Here is a 19,042-nt window from a genome sequence, read left to right on the forward strand (position 1 = left end):
ACCAGCCTCTCCGCTGGCTCAAGCTCTGACTCCAAGATGGGCTGTGCCTCCCCTGGGCCACTGCCTGGGCTGCTGGGCTGTTGCTCGCTATGCTCACGGTGAGGGTAGCTCCCCCATCCCCGCCCCCCGGGTTGAGGTCCCAGAGGATGCAGTCCTACTGGCACCCCCTCCTGACCTGTGCTCAGTCATGGCTCTTCTGCCTGCCCCAGGGCTAGGGTGTGCTGGAAGGGGTCTGACAGAGCCTAGCGCTGTGTTCAGAGAGGTAGGGGCAGCGATTCACTGCTCTGAGGGAGATGGAGGAATGGTGGCTGCTCCTCTGAGAAGGGCCACAGTGGGTAAGGCTACATCCAGAAACCCCGAGTGCTGCCCTCACAAGGAATCCAGGGCCTGGCATGGTGTCCACCTGGGGTCCCAGCTACTCAGGAGGCTGTGGTGGGAGGGTGCTTGAGCCCAGGAGTCTGAGGTTGCTGTGAGCCGTGACAGCACCGCTGCACTCCAGCCTGGGCAATAGAGCAACACCCTGTCTGGAACCTAAAGGTATGGAGGGACTTGTCCCTCCCTCTGCAGTGACCACTGGGCTCCCTGCGGCCATTGCTTCTTAGGTGTCCACACAGGCAAGTAGACAGGACTGATGGCAGATGGGCAGGCAGTGGCAGGCCTTAGCTGCTGGGGGGCACCAGCCTCCACCACCTGGATTAAGTGATGCTCAGTTGCTGAAGCCCACGGTCCAAAGCCATCTGTCCACGTGACTTTGAACTGGTTGACAGACAGCTGTTGGAACTGCGGGCTTGAGCAGCTGAATGCAGCGTGGTTGAACTTGAGCAGTTTCCAGGGTGGAAGCTTCATGGCCTCGCAGCCCTGCCTGTGTCTCTGAGGGTCCCACAGCAGCTGTTTGAAGCGCGGCCTCCCTGGTGGGGGGTGCACAGGTGTTTCCGTTAGAAGCTATAACGAGTAGCTTGCTTTTACTTCCATGGTTTGGGCCCTGTCTTGCTCTGTGACTCAGAGGACCCTGTCCCGTGGGCCCTCTCAGTTGGCCCTGCCCTACCACCAAGGGAGTGACTCCCCAGCCTGGAGACTAACAGGGGCGCTAGCCCTGGTGCCTGCCTCACTCATCCTGGCTGCCTGACCCTCATCCTGGCTCTCACGGTTGGATGGCTTCCAGAAGCAGGGCTGATGACATCAGGAGGCTGTGAGGGGCAGTGTGTTCCCAGCCACCCCCATGCTGACCTTTCCATGCCCTGCAGAGGAGGAAGAGGACGTGCTGGCCTTCAACCTGCAGCACCTGGCCACGCTGGCCACAGCCTGGTCCCTGGTAGAGGCTGCCAGCCTGGACAGCTCCCCTGCCCCAGCACAGCCACCCACAGCCGCCCCCTGTAGCAGCCCCAGGCTCACCCCCCGCATGCAGATCCTGCAGCGCAAGGACACCTGGACCCCCAAGACCAAGCCTGTAAGTGGGGGTCCCACTGCCCACGTCGCCCAGTGCGTGGCATGGCTGGGGGCCCCAAGTGCCTGGGCCCTGGCCCAGCTCACAGGCCCCTGCGCCCCTGCCCCCCAGGTGTGCCCCCTGAAGGCTGCCATCGACCGGCTGGACACACAGGAGGTGGGGATGCGTGTGCAGCTGGCAGAGCTGCAGCGGCGCTACAAGGAGAAGCAGCGGGAGCTGGCCCGTCTGCAGCGCAGGCACGACCACGAGTATGCCCAGCAGACAGGGATGGGGGGCCTGGGAGAGTTGCAGCACCCCAACCCCCGGGAGTATCTGCCATGCTAGGGCCGATGTGGGAACGGGCCCAAACTGGGCTCTGACCCCTTCCTGTGGGCAGGCTATGGGGCCTGTCGGGGAGACCCCCCACAGGCAGTGGGACCCAAGTAGTGAAGCATTTGGCCAGCAGTGAGACCAAGTGGCAGGGGCCAGGGTTGGTGGAAGAGCCTCTCAGCAGAGGCTGGCACAGCAGGAGGTCAACCGCAGGGTGGTGGGTGAGGGGCAGTGGTAGAAGGGGGAGTAGGGAGGGCTGGGGCCAGGGCAAAAGTTGGGGGAGGGGACACCCACAGTGGCAGCAAGGGCAGGGGTACCCCCCAACCAGTGGGCAGTGGCGGTGGGGGCCCTGGCTGGCCTTGCCCTCTGCTTGCAGGGTCAGGCTCCTCAGGCCAGGTCTGGAACGCACCTTTCCCTACACCCAGTAGCCTTTTAAGGGCAGTACCCTCAGCTGGAAGTTGTCAGGGAGCCGGGTTGGGCATCAAGCTCTGACCATCCCTGTTGCGGCCCCCAGGAGAGATGAGAGCTCTCGGAGCCCTGCACGGCGGGGGCCTGGTCGGCCCAGGAAGCGCAAACACTCCAGCTCGCTGCCTACCCCACGTCTCATGGGGCCGCTCCCCAGAAGCGACAGCAAGAAAGTCAAGTGAGTCCTGGACACTGGCATTGCAAGTTGCATGTGGCTGGCCGGCCTGGGGCCCTTGAGGCTGGGGCAGCGGGGTCTGGGTTCCTCTGAGTTTTCCAGGGCTGCTGGGGGTGCCCCTTCACACCTGCTCCAAAGGCCTGGCCCTGCCCCTCCTAGACCATCGAGTGACCAGCGGACAGAGTCCTGTTCCAGGCAGGCTTTGCTTTGCCTAGCCAGCAGCTCCCAGCACCACCCTGGCTTAGGTCCCCAAGCCACCCTGGCTTAGGCCCTGGCTTAGCCAAGGCCTAGCCACACCAGCTCTGCACACCTGGCTGTGGCCTGGTCCCCACCCAGCCCCCCTCTTGTCTGAGGCGGTGTTGCGTGCAAGCCTCTTTATCTGCACTGTATAAAGTCGTTGGTCACGCTGCGTACTGCTTACGGCTGCAGCGTGATGCTATTACCCATTACCCGCCCGGCGCCGTCATTGGCGCACTCCCGGGCCTGGTATAATTGTCCTTCTCGGCTACAAATTGCCTCTCCCGGCAGGCCCATTTGCATAAATCCTCCAAGCTCCTCCAAACACTATTGGCGCACGTGTGTGCACACTGCATCAATCCTGATGATTTGGCAATAATAGTTAAATCGGCACTAAATGGTTCCTTCAATTAAGACGGAGGCAAAAAATTAATCTCAGGGCTTTATGTCACAAAACATTAGCAAATGCAGAGAAAGTAAGAGGGAGGGGCTGTGTGGCCATGGGCAGGGGAGGGGTCACTGTATGGCTGCCTCTTGCTCTGCCCTGCCCAGGTGTCTCCTGGTGGGGGTCTCCCGTGGAGAACCTGCCAGCACTGTGAGGACTGCCGGGCAGGACAGGGCCCCTGGGAGCCAGAGTCTGGCTAGAAGGCAGCAGCCTCAGGGCAGGGAAGGAAATTGAGTCCAGGACTCCTCTTTCCGAGGTCAGGGCCCCACCTCACCCTTCCACCCGCTGGTCCCCACTCGTCTAGGGAGTGGTAGCAGAGGCAGTTGCCTCAGGGCTGGCCTCTCACCTTGCAGGAAGTGGGGGAACCGAGGCTCAGGGGTGTCTCCTGGCCTACGGCTTCCTGCCCAGCAGCAAGGAAGGAGCAGCAGCGAGGCACAGCCCTCAGAAGTCCAGCCTTGTCTGAGCAGGGAGGTGGAAAGGGACATCCGGCCGTGCCAGGCCAGGGCGGGGCAGGGCTCTTTGCCTCCATCTGTGATTTATTTTTGTTAGCAGCCAGGGCTCCCTTTGCACCTGCAGGGGGTGTTGAAAGGTGAGGGGCCAAGTCCGCAGCCCCTGTCTACCCAAGAACAGTCTGAGAGACTCCCCAAGCCTTAGTGAAATGGGGTAGTTGGAGGTTCTGGGGAGGGCGGGTCACCCACCCAGGAGGAAGGGGGATCAGGAGGGACCCATTTTGGGGCATCTGGAGGCAGCCGCTGGGCCCTTGGAGGCTGGAGTTGACTCCGCCCCAGCCCCCAGCCCCCAGCCTCAGGGACAGCACAGCCACTGGTCTTGGGGACAGCTTGGCCTTGGCTCCAGCAGTTTCCAGGGCTTCGTCTGGGAGGGGCAGGGGTTACAGGATTCCCTTCTCATGACCTGCATGGAGAGCTCAGACTCTCGAGAGGGTCTGGGCCAGCAGTTGGGGACTTGCGGAAGAGCCCAGGCTTCTCTGGATGCCACCCCCGCCCCGGCTGGACTCCACTTTGCCCGTCTGCTTCCAGCTGTCGAAGGAACGCTGGCAGTGGACACAGTTCTCATGAACTTGCCTGGTGCCCGCTTTGTCCCTAATGGTGGTGGCATCAGGACCCAAACACCCACCAAGGGACGGGCCCAGCCTGCATAATCCCCTCCCCAGACTCACAGGCGGGCACGTGTGCGGCTCTCCCACATTCAGGGTGCCAAGGCTGAGACTGCAGCCCCACTTGGGCCCTAGTGGCAAGAGCCCTGGCTCCTGAGCTCTAGGTGGCCCCTCAGAGCCCTAACTGGCCCCAGCCCCCAACACCTGGCCTCTGGGTCACCATGGCTAGGAGCAGACAGCACCCCAGGGCATTCCTTCCTAGCAGGCTGGAAGGATGGGGTTTGGGTAATAGAAGCGTACCCACTTCCAGTATAGCCAAGTGGGGGATGGGGCAGATTTGGGGACGTAGGGACCACTGAGGGCTGGTGGTTCGCAGGCAGTGGGGCTAGCTAGAGGCAGGTGCACAGGGGAGCTCAGAGCTGGCTCAGCCCCCAGCACCGTGCCCCTGGCTCTGTCTGCCCAAGATGTAGGGCCCTCAGAAGGGTGACCTGCCACAGGGACAATGAGGGGATGAGGTTGGAGTGGCCAGGCCTGTATCTGCCCTGCACCCACCTGACGCCATTGTTTCCAGGGCGGTGCAGACAAGCCTGGGTCTGCTGTGCGCAGAGCTGCAAGGAGGCGTTGGGGGTGAGCCTGCCAAGAAGCGGAGCAAGCTGGGGAGGAATGTCTACTCGGGCCTACAGACCTCCTCCATGGTGAGTGTCAAGTTCCTTGCCTCAGGGCCCTGCAGTCCCATCCTGGGCAGGTAGCAGGTAGCAGACTCTCCCCAGCCCCGTGCCAACACCGACTGCTCAGATGAGCACACCAGGACTAGGAGCTCTGAGTGCCGACGAGGAGGGAGGCAAGGCCAACCTTCGGTGTCATGGGGTCAGGTCTGACTGGTGGCCCAGCAGCCACTCGCCCATGTCACTCCACCCTCTTTGTCTCACGCCAGTGGGAACATAGATGTCGAGGCTGTACTCGGCTAACAGAGGCTCCCTGGAGCGAAGCCGTGCCTTTCTGCCGGTGGCTCCATCCATAGTGCCTGGGGCACGCTTGGTGTGGCGGGGGCTCCTCAGTGCCCATACCCCTTCCTTCTTGGTACAACAGATGCCTCCTGCCCCTTCCCTCTCCGTTGCCTGGGGTTGCTGATTAGAGGTGGGCCCCAGCACACTGCACCTGTCTGCCCCCCCCAGCTTGGGGCTGATCCTTCTGCCCAGATGCTCTGTTTCATCCCTTCCTTTAGAAAAGCTAATGGCCTGGCCTCACAACACCCACAGCTGCTGGTTCCTCGGCTCCTCTCTGCCCCCCAAGTGGGGTGGGCAGTTGGTGGGCCTCAGAGTAGGTGGGAAAAGCCAAGCGTAGGCTCTGGGGTAGGCTCTGTGTCTTGGGCCTTCAGCCCCTGTGTATTGAGGGCAGGGGCCTGGGAGGTGCCAGTTCTGAGCCAGGCATCAACAGGGGCACCTGTGGCCCAGGGGCCATGGTTTGCAGAGGGCACCCTGAGTGTGCAGCTTCCCCTCCCTGTTACAGGAGAAGGTGCAGTGTAAGAAGAGCAGCTGTCAGGGTAGGCTGGCGTCCTCCGTGGCCCTCAGGGTGGCCCAGCTGAAACCCAAGGTCAAGAGCAGAGGGCTGCCCACAGGCCTCAGCTCTTTCCAGCGGAATGAGGCCACCCCCGGGGGGCGCATCCGGGAGAAGCTGTCCCGAACCAAGAGCACCAAGGCATCCGAGGCCACGCGGCACCCACAGCCCAAGGGCCACAGCAGCCGGGAGACACCCAGGTGCCCAGCCCAGCCCTCGGTGGCTGCATCCCGGGAGGCAGGCAAGTTGCTGGTGTGAGTGGCTACTGCCAAGAGCCCGGATCATGGTCACTGGGGGGCTGGAGGAGAGAGCAGCAGGTTGGTGGCCACCACTGGGGCTTGGTCAGGGCTCATGGGATGTGATGGGTCCAAGGAGACCGCCTCACTAGGCAGGCTGTGGAAGGAGGTGGGGGTCTCACGGAAGGAGACCCCCATCCCTATGGCAGAGCTCAGTGGCTCTTGGTGTGCCTCACCCCCGTGTTGGCGCGAAGGGGAAGAAAGGACGCCTCTGGAACCATCCAGGAAAACCAGTTGAAAAATAGCCCTTCCAATGGTCCCAGCCCCTCCTATACCGTCTGGCTGGGCTGACCCCGAGGCATTATCTTGCCCCCTCCAGCAAACACACGTGTCCAGAGACAGGAGCCTAGAAAAATAAGATGCTTCCTTTCTCCCGGCAGCTCCTTCCCCCTTCAGACGCCTGAGAAAGAACAAAGGGAGGACTGCTTAGGGCTGCGGGAGGGGCAGAGGGCTGTCTCTGGGGGACAGCAGAAAGAGGGGAAGGGACTTCCTGGGGAGGGTCACCAGCTATGCCAGTGGTGACCCATTGCCCAGGGTATGGGAGGGAAAAACACCCATCCCCACACCCATGTTAATCCCTCAGGCTGGAGGCCAGGACCCCAGGCACCTGCTCCCAAAAGCACCCCCACAAACCAGCCCAGAGGGTACAGTGGCCCCACCCACAGCCCAACATAACTGCATGCCCAGATGGCCACCTCCCCACCCATGGTGGCACAGCTTAACATCAAGTCATCTGGACCCCTCTGCCTCTCTCCCAGGCAGCGGCTATGACAGTGAGGACTGCGAGGGTCTCTTGGGGACAGAGGCAGGGCTGGTGCTGCATGCTGGGGCCAGTGCGGCCATGCTGGGGCCATCGCCCTCCTCTGTGGTCAAGATGGAAGCTAACCAGAAGGCCAAGAAGAAGAAGGAGAGGCAGGGGTTGCTAGGTAACCAGGAGGGAGAACAGGCGGGGTCAGCCCAACCAGCAGGTTCTCTGGACGGGGACCCCCGAGACAGCCTTGCCTCCCTCCCCCAGGGGCCTGCCGCCTGTCCAGCCCCGAGAGCGAGGTCAAGATCAAGAGGCGGTCAGTGAAGGCCAAGGTGGGCACCACCCTGGAGCGGTCCCCAGGGCAGAGGCCCCCAGGTGCACCAGGCAAGAAGAAAGCTAAGGGCAAGGCCAAGGGCGGCCTGCGGGCAGAGCCAGGGGCCACCCCCAGCAGGGACGTCCTCTTTAGCCCCTCCCGGACCTTCGCCTGCCATGAGGAGGGCAGCCACCTGGCCAGTGAGCGCCTCAAGAGGGCCACGCGCAAGAGCACAGTGCTACAGCCTGTGCTACGGGTGAGGCTAGATTCTGGGCATCCGGCCTAGTGGGTGGGAGCCCTTGGGAAAGGCCTTCCCCACCCTCCACGTACGCTGGCCCCTGAGCCCTGGATCAGCCTGAGGCTGTCCCACCATCAGCTCAGCCCCTTTGCCTGCCCACACACAGCGGAAGAATGGGGCCCTGTCCATCACACTGGCCGCACACAACACCAAGGCCATCCTGGGGAAAGGCCGGAAGCTGGGCAAGGTGAAGCGCAAGGCTGGCAAGCAGGTAGCAGCCCCCCACCCTGGAAGCCTGCCTTGCACCCATGCCCCGCCATCCCCACCCTGGGAGCCTACCTTGCACCCATGCCCCACCCAAGCCTGACCCCTCTGGCCCCTAGGGCAAGGGCCGGGCAGTGAGCCGCCTGCTGGAAAGCTTTGCAGTGGAGGATGACTTTGAGTTCAGCAACAACAGCAGCTTCTCGGAAGAGGAGGAAGAGGAGGAGGGCAGTGGCCCCCTGAGCATGGAGCAGAGCACTGCCCTGGGTGAGCAGGGCCAGGAAGGGTACCAGCCGTCTGGGGAGGAGCGGTGGGTAGCCTGTGCCGGCCACTGACACCTTGTGCCCACAGCACGCTCATGTGCCATTCACAAAGAGGACCTGCGGGACGGGCTGCCGGTGCTGATTCCCAAGGAGGACAGCCTGCTGTATGCGGGCAGCGTCAGGACCCTGCAGCCACCCGACATGTGAGGCTGGGGCACAGTGGGGCAGGGCAGGGGCCGGGCGGGCAACCAAGACCCACAGCCCTTCACACTCCCCAATGCCCCCAGCTATAGCATCGTCATCGAGGGGGAGAGGGGCAACCGGCAGAGGATCTACTCACTGGAGCAGCTGCTGCAGGAAGCGGTGAGGACCTGCCAGCCTGTCCTAGGGAGGGGCCTGGCTGGCTTGCCCCAGGACAAAGGAAGGCCTTGGCCCAGCCTGCAGCCACCACCAGGCCCAGGGACCAGGCTCTCGGGCAGCCCTAGGCTGGGCTGCTTGCTCATGAGCCGCTGCCCACGCTCCTGCAGGTTCTTGACGTGCGGCCACAATCCAGCCGGTACCTCCCACCTGGCACGCGCGTTTGCGCCTACTGGAGCCAGAAGTCTCGATGTCTGTACCCAGGCAATGTTGTCCGGGGTAAGCCACACTGCAGGCAGGGGCTGGGGCAGGCCCCTCTGAGGCCCACAGCCTCCATCTGTCCCCAACAACCCCGCTTCCAAGGCTGGCGAGGGCAGAACCAGCTCTCTCAGACAGAGCATGATAGTGGAATCAGTTCCCCCAACGCCAGGAAAATGTAGTGGGTGCTTGGGGAGGGATGGGGGGGTTCTGCCATTTAGCCAAGCAGAAGGGGCCAGCAGGAAGAGACCCAGAGCCCTGCTGCTGGGGGTCACAAAGTACACTGGAAACACCAGCTCCCCTGGGCAAACCTCCTGACCACAGGCAGGGCACGTAGGTCCGCGGGCAGAAGGCTCAAGGGTCCCAAAGGCAAGTGGCCAGGTGGGCAGGAGGTACCTCCAGGCGGGACTCGGCTCGGAGGTGGTTGCGTGACCGTCAGCATATGCAGGGAGGTCTGGGCCTGAGCTGGGTGGGGGTGACAATGACCGCACGGGAGACACTGCAGGAGGTGGAGAGGAGGCTCTGGCTCTCGGGCTGCAGGGCAGCTTCATGGTCTGTGTGGTCTGGAAGCAGAACAGGAGCCCTCCCCTCGCCCTTCCCACTGGCCTCGGCAGCCCACCTCCCAGTTTCAGGTGCCTGAGGGGCGTTCCAGGAGATGCAAGCTCAGGCGTGCTGTCCACAGGGGCCTCTGGTGATGAAGATGAGGACCTGGACTCAGTAGTGGTGGAATTCGACGATGGGGACACCGGTCACATTGCCGTCTCCAACGTCAGGCTGCTGCCCCCAGACTTCAAGATCCAGTGTGAGCCCCGGGACCCTGCGTGGCAGGGACCTGGGTCGGGCAGAGCGGGGCTGTGGGGGGCGGGGCTCTGGGTGGGTTGGGGCCCTGCCTGGGCTGTACTGAGTCCAGACAGGCTCCCAAGGAAGGGTTGGGGTGGCAGTCACCCCATGGCCATGGCACTGAAGCCCTTGGCCCATGCTCTCTGCAGGCACAGAGCCCTCTCCAGCCCTGCTAGTGTCTAGCAGCTGCCGGAGGACCAAGAAGGTGTCCAGTGAGGCCCCCCTACCCAATGAGGCCGCCACCCCCAGCCTGTCCCCCAAAGCGCAGGATGGCCCCGAACCTTTGAAGACACCTGGGAAGAAATCCATTAGCAAAGACAAAGCTGGTATTTTGCTGGACTTCCCAAAACCCGGATCACAGCAGGCATCCTCTGGGGACTGGGGGCACCGGGAGGCCCTTGGGGCAAGCAGGGTCCGGGGAGGAGCAGGTGGAGGCTGCTGAATGGACCCAGGCTGACTCCACTGGGCTTTTGTCCTCAGGTAAAGCTGAACTCTTAACCTCAGGTGCCAAATCTCCCACGGGAGCCTCCGACCATTTCCTGGGCCGCCGGGGCAGCCCCTTGCTGAGCTGGTCCGCGATGGCGCAGACCAAGCGGAAGGCAGTGGCCGCGTCCAGCAAGAGCCCAGCGGTGCTGCAGAACCTCTTCCAGCTCAACGGCAGCAGCAGGAAGCTGCGCGCCCGCGAAGCGCTGTTCCCCGTGCACAGCGTGTCCGCGCCCGTGTTCGGCAACGGCTTCCGAGCTGACTCTTTCAGCAGCCTGGCCAGCTCCTATGCGCCCTTTGTCAGTGGTTCCGGGCCAGGCCTGCCTGGGGGATCCCACAAGCTGCTGCGGGCCAAGAAGGCCGAAAGGGCGGAGGCCGAGAAGGGCGGGCGGAGGCGGGTGAGCAGCGAGTTTCTGGTCAAGCTGGACCATGAGGGCGTGACCTCTCCCAAGAACAAGACCTGCAAGGCACTGCTCATGGGAGACAAGGACTTTGGCCCCAAGCTGGCACGGCCCCTGCCCAGCCCCAGCTACGCGCACCCGGCCCTCGTGGGCAAGGACAAGAAGGGGCGAGCGCCCATACCCCCGCTGCCCATGGGGCTGGCGCTACGAAAATACGCGGGCCAGACCGAGTTCCCACTGCCCTGTGACAGCGACTGCCACAGCTCCTACTCAGACGAGGACGAGGACGGGCCGGGGCTGGCGGCCGGCGTGCCGTCCCGCTTTCTAACCCGCCTGTCCATGTCCTCCTCCTCCTCCGGCTCATCCACCTCCTCCTCCTCGGGCTCCGTGTCCACCTCCAGCCTCTGCTCCTCAGACAACGAGGACTCATCCTATAGCTCAGACGACGAGGACCCAGCCCTGCTGCTGCAGACCTGCCTCACCCACCCTGTGCCCACCCTCCTGGCCCAGCCTGAGGCCCTGCGCTCCAAGGGCAGCAGCCCCCATGCACACGCCCAGCGCTGCTTCCTGTCCAGGGCCTCCATGGCCGGCACTGGCGTAGGCTCTGGCCCCAGCAGCAGCAAATCCAAGCTCAAGCGCAAAGAGGCCCTGAGCTTCTCCAAAGCCAAAGAGCTCTCCCGGAGGCAGCGGCTGCCCTCCGTGGAAAACCGGCCAAAGATCTCAGCCTTCCTGCCCGCGCGGCAACTCTGGAAGTGGTCGGGGAACCCCACACAGGTAGGGCTCCAGTGGGCAGCAGGAGGAACTCCCAGCTCCCAGGGAAGCCCACATGGGCTTGCCATGCCCCCGCTGCCCTTCCCATCCTCCTGTTTTTATCTTCCTACTTGATTTCAAGTTAATAAAAAAAAAATTGTAAAACTCTGGGGAGAAACAAAAAACCCACACACGACCCAGTAAGGCAGACAGGCGCTGGAGCCCATGGCTCACGTGACAGTGGAAATGGCTTCGGGTCGGGGCCAGCCAAGCTGCTCGCACGTTCTGGCTTCACCTTCCCACATCGATAACTGGCTCTGCCAGAGGTAGAGGGTCACATCCCTGGTGCTCGGACGCCGCCTCTGTCCTCACCAGGACACTGTTCTGGGGGCGCCTGTGGAGCCACTCATGGGTCTTTTGCCCTTGTGAATAACACTGTCGTAGTGACCATCCCGTTCACACATCCCTGCCCCAGATCATTGTCCCATTAGAGTCAGTCTGGATGTCACAACTGTGTCCGTGGAGGCACAACCCATGCTCTGATCACGATCCCAGGGCCTTCAGCCATGGCACCGCCATTCCTGCTGTTGTAGGCCCCCTGCCACTCACACCCACGCTCACAGATGCACGCCCACCCATACACCACCAACACATCCTCACACACAAACACACCCACTTATACCCTCACACCCATACACCCTCACTAACATACCCTCACAGACATGCATTCTACCCTCACCAACACACCCTCACACAGACACACCCACACACTCACCCACCCATACACCCTCACCAACAGTCATACATACCCTTATGCTCACACCCACCCATACATTCTCACCAACACATCCTCACATACCCTCACACTCACCCACACGCTCACACCCACTGTGCACACCCATACACCCTCACACACACTCAAACCTTCACCTGCAGCCACACACTGACACCCTCACCCACTCACACCCAAACTTTCACGCCCAGTTACACCCACCCCCACCGTTACCCATACCCACACCCTCACAGCCTTCTGGCCACCACCTCCCGCCATGACCCAGCCTCTCAGAGTGCCCACCCATGTACCCCACAGCGGCGCGGCATGAAGGGGAAGGCCCGGAAGCTGTTCTACAAGGCCATCGTGCGGGGCAAGGAGACGCTGCGTGTCGGGGATTGCGCCGTCTTCCTGTCGGCCGGGCGGCCCAACCTGCCGTACATCGGCCGCATCGAAAGCATGTGGGAGTCGTGGGGCAGCAACATGGTGGTCAAGGTCAAATGGTTCTACCACCCCGAGGAGACCAAGCTGGGCAAGAGGCAGTGTGACGGCAAGGTGAGGCCCGTGTGGCTGGGCAGGTGCAGGGCTGATATCAAGGTGAGGCCCGTAGGGCTGGGAAGGTGTGGGACTGATGGCAAGGTGAGGCCCGTGAGGTCCACGTGGTAGGGCAAGTTCAGGGGCTGACAGCAAGGTGAGGTCCCCAGGGAGGACCTGGGGAGGGGGTACAACAGCAGCCAGCACTGTGCCCCAACACAGAGTACCTGGCCCATCACAGCCCCGATCAGCTGGTGCCATGGCCCATGGGCGTATTCTGGAGCGGGGGGCCCCCAGTTCCCTCCCTACTTTGACAGTGTCACCTGGTGGGGGGTTGTGACCACAGCAGTGCTCAGCATCCGGCAGGCCCAGACATGTGGCAGCCCCCACCCTATGGGCCCTTCATGCCACCGATGCCAGCCAGAGACAGAAATTGCTGTTCACACGCCCTCTGCTCCTCCTTGAGAAGAAGCCACTTCCCAGGCCATGTGACACATCCATCTTTGGGGAAATGAGCATTTCTCTGACAGCCCACAGAGGGTCCCCGGCAGGCTCCTTGGCTCTGGACTAGTTACTGTCCTCCAGCCACACAGGCCCCTCCAGGGACCCTGACAGAGCTGGGGTTGGGGGGGGTTCCGGCTGAGGCCGACCACTGACGCCCCGCATGCCTTATCCCCAGAACGCGCTGTACCAGTCCTGCCACGAGGATGAGAACGACGTGCAGACCATCTCCCACAAGTGCCAGGTGGTGGCGCGAGAGCAGTACGAGCAGATGGCCCGCAGCCGCAAGTGCCAGGACCGGCAGGACCTCTACTACCTGGCGGGCACCTATGACCCCACCACTGGGCGCCTGGTGACAGCCGACGGCGTGCCCATCCTGTGCTGACCTGCCCACCACAGATGCCTCCCACCCTCGCCAGGGGCCCTGTGTACACAGCCTGGCGTGGGCCGAGCCGCCAGGTGGAGGCAGCCCCGGCCTCCCAGGGGCGAGTCTGAGCAAATATGCAAGCCCTTGGGCAGCCCAGGCTTTCCTCCGCTTTCCCTGGAAAGAGCGCTCTAGGCGTCAGAACCCAGTCCTGTCCCGTCTCTGCGGAGGGTCAGGCAGTGGCCCCAAAGGGTCCCCGGCCTGCCCCGCCCACAGCGCCCTCCGTTTTCTGCACCGGCAGTTCACGGGAGATTCTAATCCAAGCCATATTCCCTAGTACCTCCGACTGTCTCCCACCAGGGAAAGCAGAAATCAGGTGTGTTGTCTATTTATTTCTCAATGTAAATATTGTATTTCTGTGGGGAAGTTTTACAGAAAAATGTGGAAAAGGATTTTTCCTTATTCACGTGTCGAGGTGTGTGTGTGTGTGTGTGTGTGTGTGTGCGTGTGCGTGTGGGTAACGATTTCGTTCCGTGTTCTCAGCCCAGCTGGGTTCCAACAGGGCATCTGGGATGACAGGCGGCTCTGGGCAGGGGCAGGAGGCAGAGGCCATGGGAGGGTCAGGTGGGAGCCTTGGTGGACCCTCTGATCTCTCGAGGGGGATGCCCGTGCAAGATGAAAGTCAGTCGGGGTTATTTCTTTTCAGTATGTCTCCTAGAAAAGAAGTGTTAGAACCAGGGGTGGTGATGAGGGGCCATGGGGGACAAAGGGATCCAAGAGGCAAAGCGCAGACCAGGGAGTGTGACGGTGGACATGCGCTTCTCACCTCTGCTCAAAACGAACAAATATTTTAAAGTATTGATAAGAAAAAGCGATGCTTCGATCATATTTCCCGAATACATATTCCAACTTGTATCTGATTTCTGTTTCCATGGCCAGTGGGTTTAAGGCCACGGAGTCTGGCTTCCACCCAGAGCAGGCAGGAGCTGGCCCCTCACCCTCCTCACCCTCGCCGCCCTGGCACACTCGGGAAGCAGCGCCCAGCTCTGAGCCCCTCTTCACCCCCAGGGCCCTAACTTTCCTGAAAGAAGCAGATGCCGCATGAAGGGGAAGCTTGGCCAGGTCCCTGAGCTGGGCAGGGCTCAGGGCCCACAATGGCGGGTTCTCTCCTCACCCCAGAGCAGAGTGCATGGAAGAGACGCTCCTTTTCCTCCCCCAGACACCTTTATCGGTGCCCCCAAAGCCCTGGCCAAGCTTGCTGGCCTGCTCAAGGCATAGATGGTGGTGGGGCCAGGCCAGAAGTGCTGTGGCCAGGGCAGGCTCTGCCCCCTCGGCCCACCACAGGCAAGGGAAGGCCCCTTCATGGTCCCCCTTTTCCACCAGCCACATCTGCCTGCCCCTCAGACCCCTCTGCCTGCCCCTAACCCTTTAGAGGTTTCTGGGCCTTTTCTGCAGACACTTGGTGGATCAGAGGGCCTGATGGGCTAATGCTTGGGGCATAGAATAAGAGTCCCCCTGACCACCTGAGCCCACATCCTGGCCCCAGGTGCAAGGAGCACCTTTGGGGGCTCTGCCCCAATAACCCAGGTGAACTCACACACACCCCCCTTCTCCCACAGCCAAGGACAGACAGGGCTGCCTGGACCTGAGCCTGACAGCCTTCAACCTCAGAAACACATAGGGGGGCACACTCGCTGTGTCCTTTCACCCCAAGGCTCCCCTGGCCCCACAGGAGCTTCAGGAAAGCCCCCCAGGTTAGCTGCTGCTCTAGGACCAGCTCTGTCACCCATACCGTAGGCCTTGGAAGCAGGGGTGCTGGCCGGTGCCCTACCCCCAAATCCCAGGTCCCCTTGATCCCCGTTTTTTCTTGGGTCTGTTAGGGACTGTTTCTCACCCGCTGGCTGGCCTCCCCGAAGGGCCATTTCCAGAGGCTCCCTAGGAAACAGAAGGCTGGGGGATCATGCTGTGGTTGGGGATCCCCACTCCCACCCCCGAGCCTACCCATTGTCTTGCACGAGTGCAATATTTCATTCCCAGTGGTCGTCTGGGGAGGTGGTTGGATGAGGTCCTGCTTGAGGCTCGGGGATCAGAACAATGTCCAGTGAGGAAGCGCGCGACAATGGGACGGACACACTGAGCCATGGGAGTTGAAGGGCAGGCGTTTTGCACCCGAGGCTGAGCAGGGCGCGACCATGGAGGTTGGACACTTGGCTCCGCCGCTGTGTTCCTGTCCTGCTTCTGCTGGGCTCTGATTTGTCCCTGGTTTTTCTGTCTTTTCCTTTCTGTGTGTGTGTGTGCGCGCGCGCAAATGCTGTGACCCCTCCCCCTTTCCGTGGTTAACGTGACAAAGGCACGATTCCTGTAAATGTGTAAACTAAGGGGATGGTTGCATTTTTTTTTCAATGTAAACACTAAAAACAGACAAAAAACACACAAAGGTTTTATGAACAGCAGACTCTATGTAAAGGCATTTTAGTATTAAATTTTTTATTGATAACTTGCTTCAGAATAAATATATGGACTATTGTACAGGTTCTCAGTGGTCCCAGGTTCTGTGTCCCACGGTTACTCCTGGGTCGCCAGGGCTCCAGGGCTCAGCAGAAGCCTCCCATTCCCAGAGCTGGGACTTCTGGGTCAGGCCTCCCCACCACCCCCAATGTGGCCAAAGTGAAGCCCCTCAGGGCACTGGGCCTTGGCCAGGAATGTAACATGTGACCGGAACTGGTCGGGTGGGCTTAGTTGTGGGGTCCCTCCAGGAGGAGGCCTCTTCGCTGGTTGGTCTCACAGACCCCTTGTCAGTCCCTGTCTAGCCTGAACCAGTCTGGGGCCAGAGTAGGTTCCGCTGGAGGGCACAAGGGATAAGAGCAGTCCCTGAGCCACCATGTTGGGCAGGGCCTCAGATGTGAGGGACCGCCAGGCCCAGGTGTGTGGATGGGGCAGTGTGGCCCCAGCTGGAGAGAGCCCTGCTCAGGAGGCTGCAGACCCAGAGGAAGCCTGATGCTAGCGAGGGGCAGAGGACAGGCCTTGTCCCCCTCCACCTCCGGGTCTCTGGGGAAGCTTCGAGAGATCAGCGCACATCCGCGCCCGTGACCCTGAGTGTCTGGTTGTAGCTGTCGCCCAAGGCCAGGAAACACAGTCCAGGACGGTGACTCCTGAGTCAGCAGTGCCACCCCCTCCCCGTGAGTGCAGAGGGAGGTATTCAGGGACGGCCAGGGCTGCAGCAAGGGCAGGAGCAGATGGGGGCCTTGGCCGGCCAAGCGCTGAGGAGGGAGGGCTTGCTGGACCAGGTTTCTGAGTCAGGGGACCTCTGTGGTCAGAAAGGAAGGACTGGGGTGGGGCCAGACACTCCCTATGGGCTCAGGAGACCCTGACTTCCATAATTTCAGTTCCTTTTTGGGGGCAGAATCCAGGCCAGAACAGGGAGGAAGGGCTGTGGCTGCTGCCCCGGCTCCTGGACCCCTGAACCAGGACTGGTGTGGACACTGCCGCCTCCTGCCCACCCCATGAGCTTGTCTGACAGAGCAGTCACACAGAGGAGCTGAAGGTGGCAAAGGGACTCTGGGGCAAGAGAGCGGGTGCAGCCCAGGCTGGTGGGGTGACATCTGCCTGGGAACCCCACAAGGCACCTCCTCTGCCAGCAGGTCTCAGGTTGAAATCCTCCATTCACGCAGCACTACCTGGTGCCAGCAGTGTGCCAGGCAGTGAGCCACGGTGGGGAGTGAGTGGCCCACGGGTCCACCTTCACGACAGGCAGATGGGAGAGACTAGAACAGTGGGGCCCAGCAGCTGCACACGGGGCCACACATGGAACGCCAAGGTTGGCCACCCCCATCTCAGCCAAAAGTGAGGTTATCGGGGCTGAGCCAGGCCTGGGGGAGCAGCGCTGTGGCTCCCTGCCCCCTGCCACATGTGACAGCAGAGACACCCTCATATAGCAAAGCAGACAACTGAGTCCCTGGGGCAGCCAGGTGGGCTCGATGGAGGAAGTAATGCCTGGGCTGTCTTGGAAGATCCCGGGGCAGGGCTGTCAAGAACCAGCTGGGGTGGCCAGGAGGTGGTCAACAGGGGAGCAGTGGCTGCTGGAGCTAGAGGGTGGCGGAGACCGGATCTCAAGCCCCTGAGAGCAGTTGAGCCTGTTCTCTCCTGGACAATGGCTGCTCCACAGGCTCTAAGCAGAGTCTGCAAATTGGGGCACTTGATCTGCAGCCTGGGGGTCAGGGTTAGAGGGCCCGGGCTGGTACAGGTGCCTGGGGGAGTTAGAAGGGGTTCTGGGTTAGAGGAGCCAGCCCAGCCAGGCGCCTGGGGGTCAAGGTTAAAGGGCCCAGGCCAGCACAGGTACCCGGGGGGAGGGGCTGGCACCAAGAGATAGGCTTTAAAGGCCGGGGTGGCACAGGGCCAGACTAGAGGTCCAGGTGGGGCTGAGGGTGTGAAATGGCCAGAGGGGAGGGGGCCTGCTGAAGGGGGTGACACAGGTGAGCCCAGTAGGCAGGTGCCTTGGGCGCAGCTAGTGGGGTCTACAGCAGGCTTAGGTGAGCCCCCGACATCGAGGGTCTGACCTTCCCAGGAGCCCTGCAGGGCACACTGCTGAGTTCCAGGGCCGGACTTGCACCTGGGCCTGGCCTGGGACCCCCCCCACTGTCCTACACTTGGTTCCACTGCTTCTCCTCCCGGCAACTTCCTCCCACCTTATCTCAGATAGGGACATCCTTGCCTTCCAGCACGTCCTGCCCCCAGAACAGGGCTTCAGCAAAGGGTGGGGCATGGTGGGAAGGATGGTGGGGGCTGGGCGTGCACAGCTGTGGAGCCCCAAGGGTTAAACATGCAAGACTACACTTTGATCAAGACAAACAAGCCATTATGTGAAATGCTGGAGCAAGATAAATGCTGGCGCTGGGTGAGCGAATCAATAAAAGTGATGTTTTATCAGGGAGAAATGACAACTCGGCTGATCGCAATTCGTTTTTAATACCACAAACCAACTGGGGACCAGGGGGCTTTAATTGTTGGTCCCCAGCCTGGCGAGGTTGCTGGGGGTTGGCAGGGACTGGGGGAGAGGCAGCCGCGCACCTCAGCCATCAAGGGGTCACCAGACACTGGAGCTGGCCGGACGCCCATGCCAGTGGCCTCTGATAGTCTCCTGAGTCTACAGCAGGCAGGGTGAGGAGGCCCCTGGGTGCTGGCTAAGGAAACAAGCAGAGGCAGAACCCCATAGGAATGACCTTGAATAGACCCCTGCCTCCTGCCAAGCCCCTACCAGGAACCTGGGCCCCTCAGCCTCCACTCTCCCCCCAGAGCCACCCTATCCCACTCCCCAGGAGTCCCAGTGAAAAGCCAGCACCTCTCTCCTCTAAGCCAGAGGACCCTCCCTAGCACCACAGCCTCTGTAACCCACCTCAGGCCGCCTGGAGTTGTGACGGGGATGAGGACACATCTAGGGGAGCGAGATTCCTGGGGACAGGCGGGTGGGTTGCTCAAGGCTCTGCCCCCACTCAGTGCCCACCTGGGACCACAGCACAGCTGGCAGAGGGACCAGGAGTCTGAGTGACCCAGGCCCCAGGCCTGCCCCTGCCTCAGTTGGGGAGCTGAGCCAGGCACTGGTTGGTGGGGTAGGAGTGTAGCCTGGGGTCAGCCTGCCTTTCCAACAGCTTGGACCCCAGGGTCCTTCTCTGTGAAATACAGACCTTGAGTCTCTTTCCCCCACCCATGAGACCAGGATGGGCTCACAGGCAGCCCAAGGGATTTCTGGATGGATGCATGAGCAGGGCCCCGTCGGCATGGGGGTCCCTTTCCCTTGGCTCACAGCCTCAGCCCCCAGGCCTGTGTCCCCACCTGCACCTAAGGGAGGCTTGAGAGGCCAGTTTGGGCAGAAAGAGGAACAGGGCCCACCTCCAGACCTCCAATGTGTCCGTGTCTCGCC

General features: G+C 61.8%; 1 protein-coding gene and 1 pseudogene across 8 annotated transcripts in view; both read left to right on the forward strand.

Annotated features, from left to right (window-relative positions):
- BAHCC1 (BAH domain and coiled-coil containing 1) overlaps positions 1 to 15,659 on the forward strand; it is a 63,934-nt gene extending 48,275 nt beyond the window's left edge. For 5 of the 8 annotated variants that reach the window (XM_054256598.2, XM_054256593.2, XM_054256594.2 and 2 more), the window contains 17 exons: positions 1,245 to 1,447; positions 1,556 to 1,692; positions 2,268 to 2,396; positions 4,761 to 4,884; positions 5,699 to 5,991; positions 6,805 to 6,968; positions 7,058 to 7,359; positions 7,508 to 7,612; positions 7,725 to 7,869; positions 7,954 to 8,068; positions 8,153 to 8,228; positions 8,393 to 8,501; positions 9,163 to 9,282; positions 9,470 to 9,646; positions 9,801 to 10,978; positions 12,045 to 12,281; positions 12,940 to 15,659. In XM_054256598.2, the coding sequence (XP_054112573.2) occupies positions 1,245 to 1,447; positions 1,556 to 1,692; positions 2,268 to 2,396; positions 4,761 to 4,884; positions 5,699 to 5,991; positions 6,805 to 6,968; positions 7,058 to 7,359; positions 7,508 to 7,612; positions 7,725 to 7,869; positions 7,954 to 8,068; positions 8,153 to 8,228; positions 8,393 to 8,501; positions 9,163 to 9,282; positions 9,470 to 9,646; positions 9,801 to 10,978; positions 12,045 to 12,281; positions 12,940 to 13,146 (3,821 nt within the window). In that variant the 3' untranslated portion in view covers positions 13,147 to 15,659. The remainder of the gene's footprint in view (positions 1 to 1,244; positions 1,448 to 1,555; positions 1,693 to 2,267; positions 2,397 to 4,760; positions 4,885 to 5,698; positions 5,992 to 6,804; positions 6,969 to 7,057; positions 7,360 to 7,507; positions 7,613 to 7,724; positions 7,870 to 7,953; positions 8,069 to 8,152; positions 8,229 to 8,392; positions 8,502 to 9,162; positions 9,283 to 9,469; positions 9,647 to 9,800; positions 10,979 to 12,044; positions 12,282 to 12,939) is intronic. The other 3 variants (XM_054256596.2, XM_054256595.2, XM_054256597.2) reach the window with 3 other exon arrangements.
- On the forward strand, positions 13,698 to 14,549 carry LOC103793424 (uncharacterized; annotated as a pseudogene).
- Positions 15,660 to 19,042: the final 3,383 nt, after the last annotated feature.

This window comes from Callithrix jacchus, chromosome 5 (assembly GCF_049354715.1).
Source record: "Callithrix jacchus isolate 240 chromosome 5, calJac240_pri, whole genome shotgun sequence".
NCBI classification, from domain to species: domain Eukaryota; kingdom Metazoa; phylum Chordata; class Mammalia; order Primates; family Cebidae; genus Callithrix; species Callithrix jacchus.